This window comes from Schistocerca serialis, chromosome 10 (genome assembly GCF_023864345.2).
Source record: "Schistocerca serialis cubense isolate TAMUIC-IGC-003099 chromosome 10, iqSchSeri2.2, whole genome shotgun sequence".
NCBI lineage: Eukaryota > Metazoa > Arthropoda > Insecta > Orthoptera > Acrididae > Schistocerca > Schistocerca serialis.
The window spans coordinates 68,885,302-68,903,788 of record NC_064647.1 but is presented as its reverse complement, the minus strand read 5'-3'; the positions used below and the strand labels follow the sequence as shown (position 1 = coordinate 68,903,788).

Here is an 18,487-nt window from a genome sequence, read left to right as displayed (position 1 = left end):
ATTCTCCAGATGTCTCACCAATTGAAAACGTCTGGGCAATGGTGGCCGAGCAACTGGCTCGTCACGATACGCCAGTCACTACTGTGGTATCGGGTTGAAGCTGCATGGGCAGCTGTGCCTGTAGACGCCATCCAAGCTCTGTTTGACTCAATGCCCAGGCGTATGAAGGCCGTTATTATTGCCAGAGGTGGTTGTTCTGGGTACTGATTTCTCAGGATCTACGCTCCCAAATTGCGTGAAAATGTACTTGTCAGTTCTAGTATAATATATTTTAATGGCGAGTAGTGTATTATTACACAGAGCCTGTGAACGAGTATCTCGGAAACAGTGAAGCTGGTCGAATGTTCACATTCTACTATTGTGAGCATCTACGGGAAGAGGTAGATGGATGGTTAAAGTACCACTAGGCGCTAAATGGTTGGATGTCCACGACCGTCCCCAGAACGTGGGGTTCGGAGGCTTGTCTGCTCTGTAAAGTAACGTAGTTAGCGATCTGGTGCATGTGTGCCGAAAGATCACAATGCAGGTGTACGCTCAAGTGCTTCGGAGCACACCCTTCATCGTACATTGTTGGACATGGAGCTCTGCAGGAGACCACCCCTACGTGTTCAAATTTTGACCCAGCTACATCGTCAATTACGATAGCAGTGGGTACAGAATCTTAGGAATTCGACCGTCGATCAATAGCAACGAGTCGGCTCTTCGGGTGAATCACAGTTTTCCTACACGAGCTCCCTGGTCGTCTCCATTAACGCCGTCTTCGAGGTGAACGGCGGCTCGAAATGTGCAGCGCGCTACAGGCGCAGGCTGTTGGGAGCAGTATTATGCTACGGGAGACGTTCTCCTGAACTTGCATGGGACCTGTGGTAGTAATCGAAGGTGCGCCGACAGCTGGGAACCACCTGCATTCCTTCGTGCTTGCTGTCTCCCGCGACGGCGATGTCATCTTTCAGTGTCTCGGAGCCAGAATAGCGCTGCAGTGGTTTGAGGAGCAGTATAGTGAAGCCACGTTGATGACTCGGTGGGCAAATTCGCCTGATGTAAATGCCACGGAAACAATCTGGATCGTATCAGGCGACATCACCGCGTACGAAAATCAGCGGCTGGTTATCTATGCGAATTTCATGACCTGCGCGCAGACAGCTAATGCCACATACGTCCAAAAACCTACGAACAAAGTGGCGGATCCCTGATACGCAGAATCAGTGTAGTACTTCGGTCCAAAGACGGAAAAATAACTTGTTTTGGGTCATCAGTGTATATTCAGTTTCAGAAAGAAAGTGTACGATATTCGAGTGGAACAGATGCTAAAGGAACTACAAGATGCGAATAGCCAACCAGGACCCCGCAAAGCACGTAACTATCCTGCCGAGAGCATCGCGAGAAGTCACGGCTAATATACCTAAAGAAGCGAGGTTTCAGGGGTCATTGTTCTTTTGTTCAGCATATCCCGGACAGCAATATGGGAAAGAAATACAGTGGAAGAAGAATGGGTAGCTTTGAGGAATGAAGTAGTGAAGGCAGCAGACGATCAAGTAGGTAAACAGACGAGGGCTAGTAGAAATCCTTCGGTAACAGAAGAGATACTGAGTTTAATTGATGAAAGGAGAAAATACAAAAATGCAGTAAATGAAGCAGTCAAAAAGGAATACAAACGTCTCAAAAATGAGATCGACAGGAAGTGCAAAATGGCTAAGCAGGCATGACTAGAGGACAAATGTAAGGATGTAGATGCTCCTCACGAGCGGTAACATAGATACTGCCTACAGGAAATTAAAGAGACCTTCGGAGAAAAGAGAACCACTTGCATGAATATCAAGAGCTCAGATGGAAACCCACTTCTAAGCAAAGAACGGAAAGCAGAAAGGTGGAAGGAGTATATAGAGGGTCTATACAGGGTCGATGTTCCTGAGGACAATATTATGGAAATGGAAGAGGATGTAGATGAAGATGAAATGGGAGATATGATACTGCGTGAAGAGTTTGACAGAGCACTGAAAGACCTAAGTCGAAACAAGGCCCCGGGAGTAGACAACATTCCATTAGAACTACCGACAGCCTTAGGAGAGCCAGTCCTGACAAAACTCTACCATCTGGTGAGCAAGATGTATGAGACTCGCGAAATTCCCTCAGACTTCAAGAAGAATGTAATAATTCGAATCCCAAAGAAAGCAGGTGTTGACACATGTGAAAATTACCGAACTATCAGTTTAATAACTCACAGCTGCAAAGTGCTAACGCGAATTCTTTACAGACAATGGAAAAACTACCCTACGACTTATCTTAGAAGAAAGATTAAGGAAGGGCAAACCTACGTTTCTAGCATTTGTAGACATAGAGAAAGCTATTAACAATGTTGACTTGAATACTCTCTTTCAAACTCTGAAGGTGGCAGGGGTAAAATACGGGGAGCGAAAGGCTATTTACAATTTGTAGAGAAAGCTGATGGCAGTTATAAGAGTCGATGGACATGAAAGGGAAGCAGTGGTTGGGAAGGGAGTGAGACAGGGTTGTGGCATCTCCACGATGCTATTCAATCTGTATATTGAGCAAGCAGTAAAGCAAACAAAAGAAAAATTCGGAGTAGGAATTAAAATCCATGGAGAAGAAATAAAAACTTTGACGTTCGCCAATGACATTGTAATTCTGTCAGAGACAGCAAAGGACTTGGAAGATCAGTTGAACGGAATGGACAGTGTCTTGAAAGGAGGCTATAAGATGAACGTCAACAAAAGCAAAACGAGGATCAGGGAATGTAGTCGAATTAAGTCGGGTGATGCTGAGGGAATTAGATTAGGAAATGAGACACTTAAAGTAGTAAAGGAGCTTTGCTATTTGGGAAGCAACATAACTGATGATGGTCGAAGTAGAGAGGATATAAAATGTAGACTGGCAATGGCAAGGAAAGCGTTTCTGAAGTAGATAAATGTGTTAACATCGAGTATTGATTTAAGTGTCAGGAAGTCGTTTCTGAAAGTATTTGTATGGAGTGTGGCCATGTATGGAAGTGAAACGTGGACGATAAATAGTTTAGACAAGAAGAGAATATAAGCTTTCTAAATGTGGTGCTACAGAAGAATGCTGAAGATTAGATGGGTAGATCACATAACTAATGAGGAGGTAGTGAATAGAATTGGGGAGAAGAGGAGTTTGTGGCACAACTTGACTAGAAGAAGGGATCGGTTGGTAGGACATGTTCTGAGGCATCAAGGGTTCACTAATTTAGTACTGGAGAGCAGCGTGGAGGGTAAAAATCGTAGAGGGAGACCAAGAGATGAATACACTAAGCAGATTCAGAAGGATGTAGGTTGCAGTAGGTACTCGGAGATGAAGAAGCTTGCACAGGATAGAGTAGCGTGGAGAGGTGCATCAAACCAGTCTCAGGACTGAAGACCACAACAACAACAAAATCCCAGCAATCTAGTGTGGAACGGGGTACAGGTTTTTGAACCGTGAATTTACTTTCAAAATCTTTTCTTAAAGAATTTACTTTATTTACTAGCGATTCATCAAGAACATTAACACATTTAATCACACTAGGTGAGTGTGGAAGTAGTAACTGATGAAAATGAAATTATCTTTAACAAATGGGAATTTTATTCATAGAAGCCTTTTCAAAAACAGATTTAAAATTTATAAGCAGAAAAGGACCCTCGAAATATCAAGTTACAATTTTATTAAGAGGCAGAAAGAGTAATATTGACAGTATGAGCCTTCGGGCTGAGAATCTTACCGCTCCCTTTCAACACGGCCGTAGTCACGACCGCTCACAACAACCTCTGAAAGACTACACTGGTGCAAATCTGCAACACACCAGATTACTTTAAACTAAAAATTTTAACAACTCACATAAACACATTAACTATGCACCCCGTAAGAGGGATGGAAATGGTACAAATAAATTATTTGCCACCGCAAGTGCAATTTGTTTTTAAAAGGACTCTGACGGTGGAAGGGTGGCAACTTTATAAAAATGACTATTTAAATAAAAGCCATGAAATTCAGACTTACATAAAATGTGTAACATGCTCTACATTACACATATGCCGCCTCGCAAGATGATAGGCAAGATAAAATCATATTTCAGGAATTCGGCCTTTAAACCTTACTTCTACAAATTCGTTAACAGCCAGTCATGAGAGAGGCAGCTATTAACGAACGGCAGACCGACCGACAGACAGACAGACACTAACTGCCTAACAAATTCGGACGAGAGACAGACGAACAAGCTAAGAACGGGAGGCTGACCAAGAAAACAAGTAGAATTTAACAAGTAAATGAAACAACATATCACGGATCACTTAACTTCTAATAAACTGCGATGTCTGCGAAGACCAGGCGCAGCACCCCAAAACGTTCTCCCGAACCGTCCGCTACCAGCCGCTTCAACGGACGCAGGAAGGCGCGTCGATCTCCTGTCTCACGGCGTCGCAGCTCGCCCCAGCCAGTCCGATGTCGTGGGTTGACTCCTGTTGCTCTCGTGTCGGCCGCGAAGCCACTATCCCTCGCTATACGGCGCGGTCCACCGGACTGACGTGGCGACCTCACATGCGCCGACGCTCAAGACGGACAAGTCATCTTGTGTCTCAGTACGCGACCGACCAACCGATCGATCCAACCGCCAATGACCATTGCCTGAACAAACTCGAGCAGACTGGCAGGCTAACACATACTAGCACTCCGGACGACAGACAGACACTGACTGCCCCACACTGACCCGGCTGACCAACTGACCAGACTCACCGAGACTGACAGACTGACTCACTGCCGAGCTCATAGCGCCCCTTAAATGCACGTGAATAGGCAACCTTTCCCCTTTCTCACCATAAGGAGACACCAAAGCTGCGACTGCCACAGCGCCTCCACCGTCAGAAACGGAGGGCGACTGCGTCACATTACGCGCTGCGGCGCGCTCTTCAAAACAGCAAATCTTACCACTCCTCAGTTTTTGTTTCTGCAGATGCTGAAGCATTCCTCACAAGTGATACTGAAGTGTCTTGTGGGAAACGACCTACATGACCAAAAGATGCTTCCATTTCTTCCTCTGATGTAGGAAGGCTTATTACTCACTCTGGGGGCTTCAGAAGAAACCATACGATGGTAAACTGGCACATCAGCTGCTCCTTTAGCCATCTCCTGGTTGAAAAAGCGGCTAACATGCATCGGTATACTGACAAAAAATAAACGCAAGATGCCACAACAATTTTTGCCTAAGAATGCTAGGGATTTTCATTCCCATCTGTTTGGTTTCCGGAATGATATAATATCAGTTCCCGATTACCGAAAAAAAGAAGGCTGTTTTATTGTTTTTAGCTGTGATGTGCGTACTGTAAGACCTTCGGTACACACACCATCAGATTATTTGACTTGTCGCTCTAACGAAGTAGGCGAGTGTCAGCAATATGTCTCGTGGTCTTATTGTGGCATGTTTATCTTCTGCCGTTAGGTCAGACGATAGAAATGCCACTTGCACGCTTAGAGTAGCAGATTGACGGTGACCAACTTTAAACAGAACTTGATTAATTTTCACACACATTTATTAAAATAATAACTATCATAAACCTTATTTAACTTGATTCTGGATGCTATTTACAATTGACAATCTGAAGTTCCTTTGGTCTTGGTACATTAATCTTATTCTCACATGTCTCTGATACTTGACAAAGTGTCTAATCATTTATCTTGATGGCTATGTACAGGAATATGATAATCTTATTAGGCGCAGACTGAAACTTGACTACAGACAAATGCAGACTAATGCAGACTGACTAATCGGAGGTCTGTACACTCGTTATAATAACTCGCGCTTTCAGGTATCACTGCACGAGTGTGATCCGTGAGGAGAAAATGTTCTACATTAGCAGCAATCTCATTGGCTGCGAGACATATTAATACGCGGATCGGTGGAAGCAGAATTTGGTCCGTGTCTAAGACAGCGCCATCTCGTAGTGCGGAGACGGATGAGCGCTGCGCCTGCGCTGTTGTGCCTAGCGGGCTGCGCTCTAGTGGGGAAGTTGTGTACGTGCTGACTACGCGGAACTATGTACACAACATTAGCTTTGCAAGATTCTGAAACTTTTGACGAAGCTACAGATTAACCAGGGATAGTTTTCAGTTACATTGTTACAGCTGTAATGGACACAGCAGGAATCAATAATCAAATGATTTTTCATGCGAAAGAGGTAAATCCAAGAAAGAAGAGAAGGATTTTCCCTCATGAACCTTCAGCTAGTGCAAAGAGCTAAGATTCTTTCACTTCGTACTGACGCACCAATGTTCCTCAAGAAATGGAAAGAACCGTGGATTGAAAGAGGAGAGTGCCACCGAGAAAAGAGGGCGGAGTGTGTCACCATCAGGTGGCACTCATGCCGCAGCTTTGATTGCAAAAGGAACGTGAAAACAATGCATACGTGTGGGAAGCATCAAGGAGTTCTCGAAAATGCGCAAGAAAATTAGTGGTAACAGTGCAATCAAAATAAAATGTGACTACTCATACTGCTTCAATATAGAGACTCTATGTGGTTTTGTATTGCAATGACAGAGTGGCGTTGTGTAGTGTCTGCTGAAGAAAAGCGTTGGGGAAGATTGACTGCGACAACACAGAGACACAATGAAAGTTAATTCTTTTATTGTTGAATCAAACAGCGATTCAGCTCACGTAACGTAAGTTTAATTTACCGTTGTATATGGGAACGAAGTTTTTCGCGACGGAACTTATATGTAAAACATTCTCGGTATTCTTGCCATGTTAGTTCTGGATAAAATGTCGAGCTATCGACGATTACCTCCATCGTCATCGTCAGGAGCTGACTGTCTTCACTGCTGCTGTGGTAGCTTCTTTATAGCCCGTGGACGGCTTCTGATTGGTCGGCGATTACGTACTGCTGTCGCAGACGGGGTCACTGTGTGCGCCGGTGGCGCCACCGCTTCCTTTGGAACGTAAACCTTGGAAGGAACGTCTCTGCTGCTTCTCTGCATCAAGCGCTCGTTTCCATGCACAGCTCAGATGACATCCGCTATCGCGGTTAAAGTTATTTTGGCTCATTCTGATTTCAACAGCCTCCTTCATAACAGTATCGCAGTACGTGGAGGTATGGGACAGAGTTTTTGTTTCATCAGGAGGAAAAAGATCCGCCAGCATTTTCAAAGTGTCCTCCGCAGGAACTTTTGTGAACAGTGATACCACATCCTGGCTGACTAAAATGTTCTGAAACTACAAAGTTGTTCCGGCACGTGATGACGGCCACCTACTTCTTGTATGGTAACAAATTTTATGAAATGATGGGCGGTATGGCGATGGCCTCTCTGTTGTCTCCATCACTGGCTAACATTTTTATGGAGAATTTTGAAGAACGTGCATTAAATTGGGCTTCCCTCCGTCCATCCTTATTTTATCGTTACGTTGATGACACATTTATGATCTGGCCACACGGCGCAGAAGCTCTCGAACGATTCATGGAACTCACGAACAGCATATATTCGAACATCCAGTTCACTGTCGAGATGGAGAAGGAAGGGGACTGCCTTTCTTAGACGTTTTAGTACGACAGGCGGACGGACGTCTTGGCCACTCTGTATACCGTAAGCCGACGCATACCGATTTATACCTGAATGCACAGAGTTTCCATCATCCTGCTCAGAAGAGAGCCGTTTTGAACACGTTGGTATATAGAGCAAAAACTGTTTCTGACGAGGACCACTTAAGGTCCGAGAGTAACCATCTGGAGTACGTGTTCCGAGAGAATAGCTATGGTGCACGCCATATAAAGGTAGCGTTCTCCAAAAAAGGGAAACGTGAAAATGCTGCACACTCACAGGATGAAACACCGATTGCGGTTCTTCCTTTTTGTTGCGCGATTTCCAGCAAAATAGGAAGAGTCTTGCGTAGACGAGGTACAAGACCGATTTTTCGTCCTCCTAAGAAAATTAAGGAGATGATGCGCCCTGTTAAGGACAATCTCGGCCTCAGGGTCCCTGCAGTTTATAATATACGCTGTAAGTGTGGAAGTAATTATATAGGTCAGACGATTCGTTCCGTTTCTGACCGCTGTGCAGAACACCAACGCCACATTAAAAATAGACAACTGGAGAAATCGGCAATTGCGGAGCACAGCCTCACGAACAAACATAAAATTTTGTTCGATGAAACAAAAAGTCTATCCCATACTCCACGTACTGGGTTTCTGTTATAAAGGAGGCTGTTGAAATAAGAATGAGCCAAAATAACTTTAACCGCGTCAGCGGATGTCATCTGAGCTGTGCATGGAGACGAGCGCTTGATGTAGAGAAGCAGCAGAGACGTTCCTTCCCAGGTTTACGTTCCAACGGAAGCGGTGGCGCCACCGGCTCACACAGTGACACCGTCTGTGACAGCAGTACGTAATCGCCGAGCAATCATAAGCCGACCAATCAGAAGCCGTCCGCGGGCTATAAGGAGCAGCAGTGAAGACATTCAGCTCCTGACGATGACGAATCAGATAATCGTCTTTTTGTTTTTCTTTTCCTTTATTGAATTTCGATTCCCCCCGAAGAAGAGGGTTGGCTGGCAGCAGCTTATTACGCTGCTCTGCAGCCTAAAGACTTTTTGAGACGTCAGAAGTAGATAAGAAACAATAAAAGCAGGTGATAAAACGGTGACTTAAATTGTAAAACGGCGGAAAATTGGGGAAAGTTAAAACATAAAGGAAAGGGTTGACAAAGCTAATAAAATACACAGTAAGCAGACAGGTAACACAGTAGACAGACAATTAAAAAAAACATGGCGACAGTCTGGTTTCTGTTCGCAAGAGATATAAAAATCACACCCAGCGACAGTATGATGTCCGTTCGCAACACTTCGGACAAGACACACAACACTGAACACTCACTGTAAACACTGCACTAAAATGTCGACACAAAGATGACACACTGTAGCCAAGGGCAGATTGGGGGGGGGGAGGCTACCTGGACAGATGGGAGGGGGGGGGGAAGGAGGGAGGAGCGGAAAAACGAAAGGGGGGGAACCAAAGGAGGGAGATGCATGTCTGCCTTCGTTGAAGGCTTTTACCCAACGTGCCACTGTTCTGTACCGCAATGCCGATTCCCCGCACGCCTCTTGAAGACCTCGATGACACTGTCGTGCTGTACGAACTCTGGCACATTCAATCTTGATCCAACTCCGTGCGCACGCCGGTGACGTGGGACGGGCGAGTCCATTTACTCGGAGGTAAGGTAGGTATGTCAACAACGTGTGCTATCAGCGACAATAGTAGATTCCATTGCATAGTGTCTCCACAGCAGTGTTGGCAGTGTGTTCCAGCCTACGTATTAAGCTGCAGGTGCAACTTTTGCACTGGTATCATTTCATTTCAGTGCACATTCACTGGTTCCATCGCCAAAGACTTATTCGTCAGTTTTCAACGCATTAAAATGAGTTCACTTATATTACTGCTTGTGTAAGGTACCGCTTCTCGGTACAACTCAACACAACTGAATGATATCTTAGCGTTTGATGCCTGTAATTATGACAGCAACAACTGTGTAACATTCTACACTAGTGTAGAGAGGAAAACTTGAGCCATACTTTATAAATGAAAAAAAAATTGTTCCCAGAGTATCATCAATTTTTTATGTAGTGTTCTTGGTACTTTTTCTGATGAAATCCTAAGATACACACATCTCGTATTAGTGTTCCTACATACATTAAACCAAATATATCAGAGCCACCTGGAATATGTACACTCACTTTCAGAGAAAAAAGAACATCTTGAGCGACTACAAGTAGGACGTTCATATTCACAGGAAATGTACGTTACTATGTTCTGCAGACACGATTAGCATTTGAACCATGTCGGCCAGCAGGTCCAAGGCCAACATCGATATCGCGTCGCAACACCACCTACCGGTAAAGTATGCCTGCCGCTCTCGTTGTCGCTGTAAAATAAACGTAAGGGATCAGTGTAACATGATCAGACGTGCAGGACGACTCGCAGACGTATGAGCGATCCGTACCGTCAAATCAGTGAGTTCGAAAGAGGGCGCATTATTGGTGTGAGAGAATGTGATGCATCAATGCGGGAAATTTCTGTTCGTGTGGCAATGCAGGACAGACCTGCATCCTTCTCGGCTCCGCATCAACAGTGGAAAAGTGTAACAAATCGTGCACTACCAGAGGTGACCGTCACCGTTTATTACAGCATGAGTTACGTGCGCGTCGTCCACTTTTCTGCCTGTCTTTGACGAATGTGCAGAAAGGTTCTAGACGTGTTTGATGCATGGACCGACGTCGCTAGTGACAGGAATGGCATCCGATAGTGTTTTCTGACGAATCTAGTTTCTGTTTGTCTGAAAGTAATGGCCGCATTTCGGTTCGCTCCAGAGAGGGGGAGCGGCATCACAGTGACTGCATTGGCACGAGACTTTCACGGCCGACTCGAGGCCTTATGGTGTGGGGGTGCTGTTGGGTACAGCCATAAATCACAGTTTGTGTGTGACTGTAATGCCACTTCCTCGGACGAGAAATAAAAAATCAAAAATTAGCTCCCAATACCCCAAAGATTTCCCCCAAATTCCCAGAAAAGTGAATAAGCGAACGAAGTTCCATTTATCACTATGATTAGGACAATAACAAGTAATTAAATCAGGAATCAAAGACTTGACAATTTAGCAATCTACGAAAGAAAGATTAAATTTCAGTAAAATTAAAATCAAAATCATAATAAATCGCAGAATTAGCATAAATTAACATTCGCAAAGTAGAACCAACGATCCCAAAGAATGCTCCGTGTGAGTGCTCTTTGGGAATCGTGAGTAATGGCTAAGTATAATTCAATGCATTGTCAGTACGTTACGATTGTTAGCCGAAGCAGGTCATGTATCTGAATGCTCGTACATGTAGGCGCGCTTAGAATGTTTTTGAAATTGAATAATTGCGATCTATTATGACGCAGTAATACGATCTTCTGACTTCAAATATCACGACATTAGAATTCGAACGGAGGACTTTTCTCCACTACAATAAAGTGAACTTTTAACTAGATAATTGAACTAAACATTACTTAGACAGTGATTTAGGCAACGAACACTGATAGACAATTTTCATTCATAATAGCCAGTGGTTTATGGAACTTCAGTGATAGGTCCGAAGCATACAATTTAAATCCCCCCAACACCTGGGAAAGTTTTCTTCTCAAGGCTCGGTTAGAAAGTGACTGATATTGTGCAATAAAACATCCTCTCGTGCCAAGTCGTGCATTTGTGATTTAAAATTCTATCAAATTCTTGACAAGAAACTCCCGAGTAATAATTACGCGCGGCGATAATATTTGACCGTAGCACTCGGCACTTGTGTAGAATCTTTGACTCAAATAACAAGCCCACTGTTACGATTTCTTAGATACTTGAAATTACGACCAGCTTGTAGGGAATTTGTTGTGGATGTGACTGTATTGGTTTTATCATTAATATTTCGTCATTAATCAGTTAAACATCGATTACGAACGATTAATTACTATTATTGGTGAAGTAAATATCTCACGCACGTCGACATTTCGTTTGTGTACCGTCGTCATCGTAACTTGATAACGATCTCAACACTGTACCGACTGTCGCCGAGTTTTAGCCGAGTCCAAGTACAAATCAAGCCAAATCATCAAGAAGAAGAGCCGTTATATGACCTTCGTGAATGACATTCTGCGACCCGTAGCTGTACTCTTTGTGCACACTGCCCCAGGCACCATTTTCCATCGAGATAACGCACGACCACATTTTGCTGCATGAACGTGTGCCTTCTGGGTGCCACAGGATGTCAGCCTTTTGCTCTGACCCGCCAGATCAGCAGTCTTGTCGCCAATCGAAAACGTGTGGGATGTGGTGAAGCGACGGGCGCACCGCCATCACCCAGTGTCGACCACCATAGATGAACTTTGGAACCAGGTGAATGAAGCGTGGGTGGCTATACCACAGGACGCCATTCGCGCCTTATATGCCTCGATGCCATCACGCATGGGACAAGTTATCAGGGCCCATGGCGGACCCTGTGGCTACCAGGCAGCAGGACATGTGCTGAACTGAGGCGACTGAAATGCTAATCATTTCTGCAGTACATACTAGTGTACATGTCCTATGAATATCACATCTCTAATCAATGCGGGAAATTTCTGTTCGTGTAGCATTGCAGGACTGACCTGCATCCTTCTCGGCTCCGCATCGACAGTGGAAAAGTGTAACAAATCGTACATTACCAGAGGTGACAGGCGTTCGCGTCTTACAGTTTTTAAAGCAATAGACAACATTTCTATTACTACCAAGGATTTCGTAGGCGCCCAAGTCATCCTGCATGGTCCATCGCTGTTTTGCGGTGGAGTTTTGAACTTCACTCTCGCTAACAAGGATACGAATGAACACGGTAACGGCTGGGTCACCGTTGCTCTCTTTTCTGCGCACGAGGGTACAAGTATACTGGTCATTACAATGTAATATTTTGGATTGAATCATTGTTACTAATGAAGTTGATATCCATGTGGTATCTGCGAAAATTTTTACAGAAAGTACTAAGTAACCTTACAATCTAAGAATTTTCATTTTTATACGATACATATACTACTGGCCATTAAAATTGCTACACCACGAAGATGACGTGCTACAGATGCGAAATTTCACCGATAGGAAGAAGATGCTGTGATATGCAAATGATTAGCTTTTCAGAGCATTCACACAAGGCTGGCGCCAGTAGCGACACCTACAACGTGCTGACATCAGGAAAGTTTCCAACCGATTTCTCATACACAAACAGCAGTTGACCGCCATTGCCTGGTGACACGTTGTTGTGATGCCTCGTGTAAGGAGGAGAAATGCGAACCATCACGTTTCCCACTTTGATAAAGGTCGGATTGTAGCCTATCGCCATTGCTGTTTATCGTATCGCAACATTGCTGCTCGCTTTGGTCGAGATCCAATGACTGTTAGTAGAATATGGAATCGGTGGGTTCAGGAGGCTGATACGGAACGCCGTACTGGGTCCCAACGGCCTCGTATGACTAGCAGTCGACAGGCATCTTATCCGCATGGCTATAACGGATCGTGCAGCCACGTCTCGATCCCTGAGTCAACAGATAGGGACGTTTGCAAGACAACAACCCTACACGAACAGTTCGACGACGTTTGCAGCAGCATGGACTATCAGCTCGGAGACCATGGCTGCGGTTACCCTTGACGCTGCATCACAGACAGGAGCGCCTGCGATGGTGTACTCAACGACGAACCTGGGTGCACGAATGGCAAAACGTAATTTTTTCGGACGAATCCAAGTTCTGTTTACAGCATCACGATGGTCGCATCCGTCTTTGGCGACATCGCCGTGAACGCACATTGGAAGCGTGTATTCGTCATCGCCATACTGGCGTATCACCCGGCGTCATGGTATGGGGTGCCATTGGTTACACGTCTCGGTCGCCTCTTCTTCGGATTGACGGCAGTTTGAACAGTGGACGTTGCATTTCAGATGTGTTACGACCCGTGGCTCTACCCTGCGAAATGCTACATTTCAGCAGGATGATGCACGACCGCATGTTGCAGGTCCTGTACGGGCCTTTCTGGATACAGAAAATGTTCGACTGCTGCCCTGTTGACGGCACTTTGAACAGTGGACGTTGCATTTCAGATGTGTTACGACCCGTGGCTCTACCCTGCGAAATGCTACATTTCAGCAGGATGATGCACGACCGCATGTTGCAGGTCCTGTACGGGCCTTTCTGGATACAGAAAATGTTCGACTGCTGCCCTGGCCAGCACATTCTCCACATCTCTCACCAATTGAAAATGTCTGGTCAATGGTGGCCGAGCAACTGGCTCGTCACAATAAGCCAGTCACTACTCTTGATGAACTGTGGTATCGTGTTGAAGCTGCATGGGCAGCTGTACCTGTACACACCATCCAAGCTGTGTTTGACTCAATGCCCAGGCGTATCAAGGCTTTTTTTACGGCCAGAGGGGGTTGTTCTGGTTACTGAATGGAATCATCGGACAGGAACTCAAACCCGGATTTCCCGTTGTATCGGGAGCGATCGCTGCACCATTTGGTACGACTCAGGGCCAGCCCCAAACCCACATATGTCGTCAACCTCGCGTCTACGACCTGTACTCGTACATCCGTTATTTACATTCCCGCACGGGCCACACGCTGTACAATAAAGTCGCTAACCCGGTATCGGCGGATAAATATGATACTGCAGTGCGCGTGTTACTCTGATTACGAGCAAAGTTCCTTTGGAAATGTTTGCAGGTCTGGAGGAATGTCGGCGTTCTGGCTTTGATCTCTGTCAGTGCTCCGTGTGTTTTAAAGCTATGGGGCACCATTACTAGTATTCCGTGTCAGACTGTGGGTCAGTGTTGACAGCAATTCACATTAGCGGCAGGCAGAGGTGCATGGTCTCTACCTTTTAAAGCACTGTGCAACCTTTCGTCGTTGGCCTCTGTAGAGGCATCCTGAATTTACATTTTTTTCTTCGTCTGTGAATAGGAAAGATGAAGAATCGAGAAACGAACAGCTGTGAGAACACTACGATCCATTTTAAGTATATGCAGTGTACTATTTTCACTTGAAACAGCGGCATCAGCACTTACATTTGGGCATTATATTTTATACCAGTAAAAAGTGACCATTTGATTGGTTGACAGAGGGTGGGTTTCTCATGTGCAACACTTCACTCGGCAGAGTAACAAAATAAATTTGCTGTTAACTTCATTCACTTATAAAGGATTTGTTACATTTTACATCTGAGGAAAAGCAACACTCAGCTGTTACGGTCGTTGTACAGGGGGCTTCACATACTGATGACATGACGTCCATCTTTTCTCAGTATCTACAGCGGCGTGAGAGATCTCCGAGGTGTTCAGGAAGCTCAGATTCACTTCGAGCAAATTTTCATATCGTAAATTAGACAAATGCATGAAATGTGCATTTACTCTTATGACCTACATGTTTTGCTGTTACCTTGAGAGGCATTGCCATCACAAGAATTAAGACTGCAAGTCTGTGTGTGTGTCCTATTAGTGTGCAGACGCTTTTATCTGTGCAAAGTGCATGTGTGCATGCGGCAACATGTGTGTTTGCGGAGGGATAGTAGAGGCGAGTTAGTATTGTTGCTAAATGTGAATCCTTTTGGCTAAATGGTTTCTTGTATCCCTGATGATGGTGTGTTAAGATATTTGCGAATAAAGGAGCTGAATTTTTTTCTACCACGACAGAATAGTTTTTGTAAAAACCTGGAAATGTGATAAGCTTCGTCACATTTCCAAGTGTCAGAAAGGATTGCTACAGGCAGTATTGACTGCGTGCTCTTTCACTGGGGCCAACGACTGCTTAACAGTGACATCCAGAGGGCAAAGGAACATAGTGGCAGCAATCAGCATGACAAAAGTGGGACAACTGAATTAGATGGAATGTAGGACTTTTCAGCGTAGAGTGGATGAAGATTTTGTGAGCGAGATACATTTGTACCTTAATATACAGAGGCAGTCCCAGTGCTCTGCATCACTGAAGGGAGAGAATTGTAGATTCAACGTTTGTCACTGCAGATGTGTTGGTTGATTGGTTGATTCGGGGGAGGGGACTAAACAGCGAGGTCATCAATCTCTACGGATTAGGGAAGGATGGGGTAGGAAGTCGGCCATGCCCTTTCGAAGGAACTGTCCGTGCATTTTCCTTAAGCTACTTAGGGAAATCACGGAAGACCTAAATCAGAATGGCCGGGTCAGTGTTTGAACCGCCGTCCTCCCAAATGCGAGTGAAGCGTGCTAACCTCTGCGACACCTAGCTTTTACACTACTGGCCATTAAAATTGCTACACCAAGAAGAAATGCAGATGATAAACGGGTATTGATTGGACAAATATATTATGCTAGAACTGACATGTGATTACATTTTCACGAAATTTGCGTGCATAGACCCTGAGAAATCAGTACCCAGAACAACCACCTCTGGCCGTAATAACGGCCTTGATACGCCTGGGCATTGAGTCAAACAGAGCTTGGATGGTGTGTACAGGTACAGCTGCCCATGCAGCTTCAACACGATACCACAGTTCATCAAGAGTAGTGACTGGTGTATTGTGACAAGCGAACATTGACCAGACGTTTTCAGATGGTGAGAGATGTGGAGAATGTGCTGGCCAGGGCAGCAGTCGAACATTTTCTGTATCCAGAAAGGCCCACACAGGACCTGCAACATGCGGTCGTGCATTATCCTGCTGAAATGTAGGGTTTCGCAGGGATCGAATTAAGGGTAGACCCACGGGTCGTAACACATCTGAAATGTAACGTCTACTGTTCAAAATGCCGTTAATGCGAACAAGACGTGATCGAGACGTGTAAACAATGGCACCCCATATCATCACGCCGGGTGATACGCCAGTATGGCGATGACGAATACACGCTTCCAATGAGCGTTCAACGCGATGTCGCCAAACACGGATGCGACCATCGTGATGCTGTAAACAAAATTTGGATTCATCCGAAAAAATTACGTTTTGCCATTCGTGCATCCAGGTTCGTCGTCGAGTACACCATCGCAGGCGCTCCTGTCTGTGATGCAGCGTCAAGGGTAACCGCAGCCACGGTCTCCGAGCTAATAGTCCGTGCTGCTGCAAACGTCGTCGAACTGTTCGTGCAGATGGTTATTGTCTTGCAAACGTCCCTATCTGTTGACTCAGGGATCGAGAGGTGGATGCACGATCCGTTACCGCCATGCGGATAAGATGCCTGTCATCTCGACTGCTAGTGATACGAGGCCGTTGGGATCCAGCACGGCATTCCGTTTACCCTCTTGAACCCACCGATTCCATATTCTGCTAACAGACATTGGATCTGGACCAACGCGAGCAGCAATGTCGCGATACGATAAACCGCAATCGCGATATGCTACAATCCGACCTTTATCAAAGTCGGAAACGTGATGGTACGCATTTCTCCTACTTACACGAGGCATCACAACAACGTGTCACCAGGAAATGGTGGTCAAGTGTTGTTTGTGTATGAGAAATCGGTTGGAAACTTCCCTCACGTTGTAGGTGTCGCCACCGGTGCCAACCTTGTGTAAATGCTCTGAAAAGCTAATCATTTGTATATCACAGCTGCTTCTTCCTGTCGGTTAAATTTCGCGTCTGTAGCACGTCATCTTCGTGGTGTAGCACTTTTAATGGCCAATAGTGTAGATGTGATTCCGTGATCAGATGTGTGTATGGCAACGTGTGAGAATGTCTTTGTTTTGTGCAGGAGACTTTCGGGAAGAGAGAAGGGCAGGAGGCTGCTGGAAGCAGCTCAGCAGTCACGAATGTCGGAAATGCGAGCCCTGCTGGCTGCAGGTGCGGACGTGGGGGCGACGGACGGCGACGGTTGGACCGCCCTGCACTGGGCCGCAAGAAATGGACAGGCGGAGATGGCCAAGTGTCTGCTGGCTGCAGGGGCAGACGTCGAGGCCAGGGGGCAGTGGGAATGGACCGCCCTGTTCTGGGCAGCACGACAGGGGCAGGTGGAGGCGGCGAAGGCTTTGCTTTCCGCAGGGGCTGACCTGGAGGCGAGGGACATCTGGCAGAACACGCCCCTGTTCCTGGCTGCAATGACTGGACACACGGCTGCCGTGCGCTTTCTGGTGGCGTCCTGTGCCGACCCCAACGCCACGGAGGAGAATGCGACGACTCCGCTGCACTGGGCAGCGTACAATGGGCACGCAGATGCAGCAGCTGCACTGTTGGAGGCAGGCGCCGACAAGGGGGCCAGGAATAGATTTGGACGCACCCCTCAGGATGAGGCCAGGAAATGGAACGACCGGCAGCTGATAAACATGCTTAGCTGAATCCAGCACTCCAGAAAAATGTCTGTTGTGTATAAACAGCTGCGTTTTTTTAAATAAATTATACAAAAATATTAACCTGTACTCAATATTTGCACCCACATTTACGTAGTACATGTAAGTAGTGTAACAAAATGGCAACAAAAGGGACGTAGGAGATTTCTATTTCTCGGTTCTAAAAGGGCCAATGTCAAGAATCTTAGTTTTATAAGTTTCTGAATATTTTCTGTCATTTTCTGACAACTATTAACAGTATGAATCTTCCTGGCAGATTAGAACTGTGTGCCCAACCGAGACTCGAACTCGGGACCTTTGCCTTTCACGGGCAAGTGCTCCACCATCTGAGCTACCGACCGGGCGTGAGTCGTGCTTCGGTAGCTCAGATGGTAGAGCAGTTGCCCGCGAAAGGCAAAGGTCCCGAGTTCGTGTCTCGGTCGGGCACACAGTTTAATCTGCCAGGAAGTTTCATATCAGCGCACACTCCGCTGCAGAGTGAAAATCTCATTCTATTAACAGTATATTTGGGGCTGGTTCAAAAATGGTTCAAGTGGCTCTGAGCACTCTGCGACTTAACTTCTGAGGTCATCAGTCGGCTAGAACTTAGAACTAATTAAACCTAACTAACGTAAGGACATCACACACATCCATGCCCGAGGCAGG

The 18,487-nt window shown here is 45.7% G+C and overlaps 1 protein-coding gene across 1 annotated transcript in view; it reads left to right on the top strand.

Moving 5' to 3' along the window:
• LOC126424838 (poly [ADP-ribose] polymerase tankyrase-1-like) overlaps positions 1–17,901 on the top strand; it is a 74,397-nt gene extending 56,496 nt beyond the window's left edge. Inside the window, exon 5 of the mRNA XM_050087644.1 lies at positions 17,251–17,901. Coding sequence (XP_049943601.1) covers positions 17,251–17,830 — 580 coding nt within the window. The 3' untranslated portion in view covers positions 17,831–17,901. The remainder of the gene's footprint in view (positions 1–17,250) is intronic.
• The last annotated feature ends 586 nt before the right edge of the window (positions 17,902–18,487 follow it).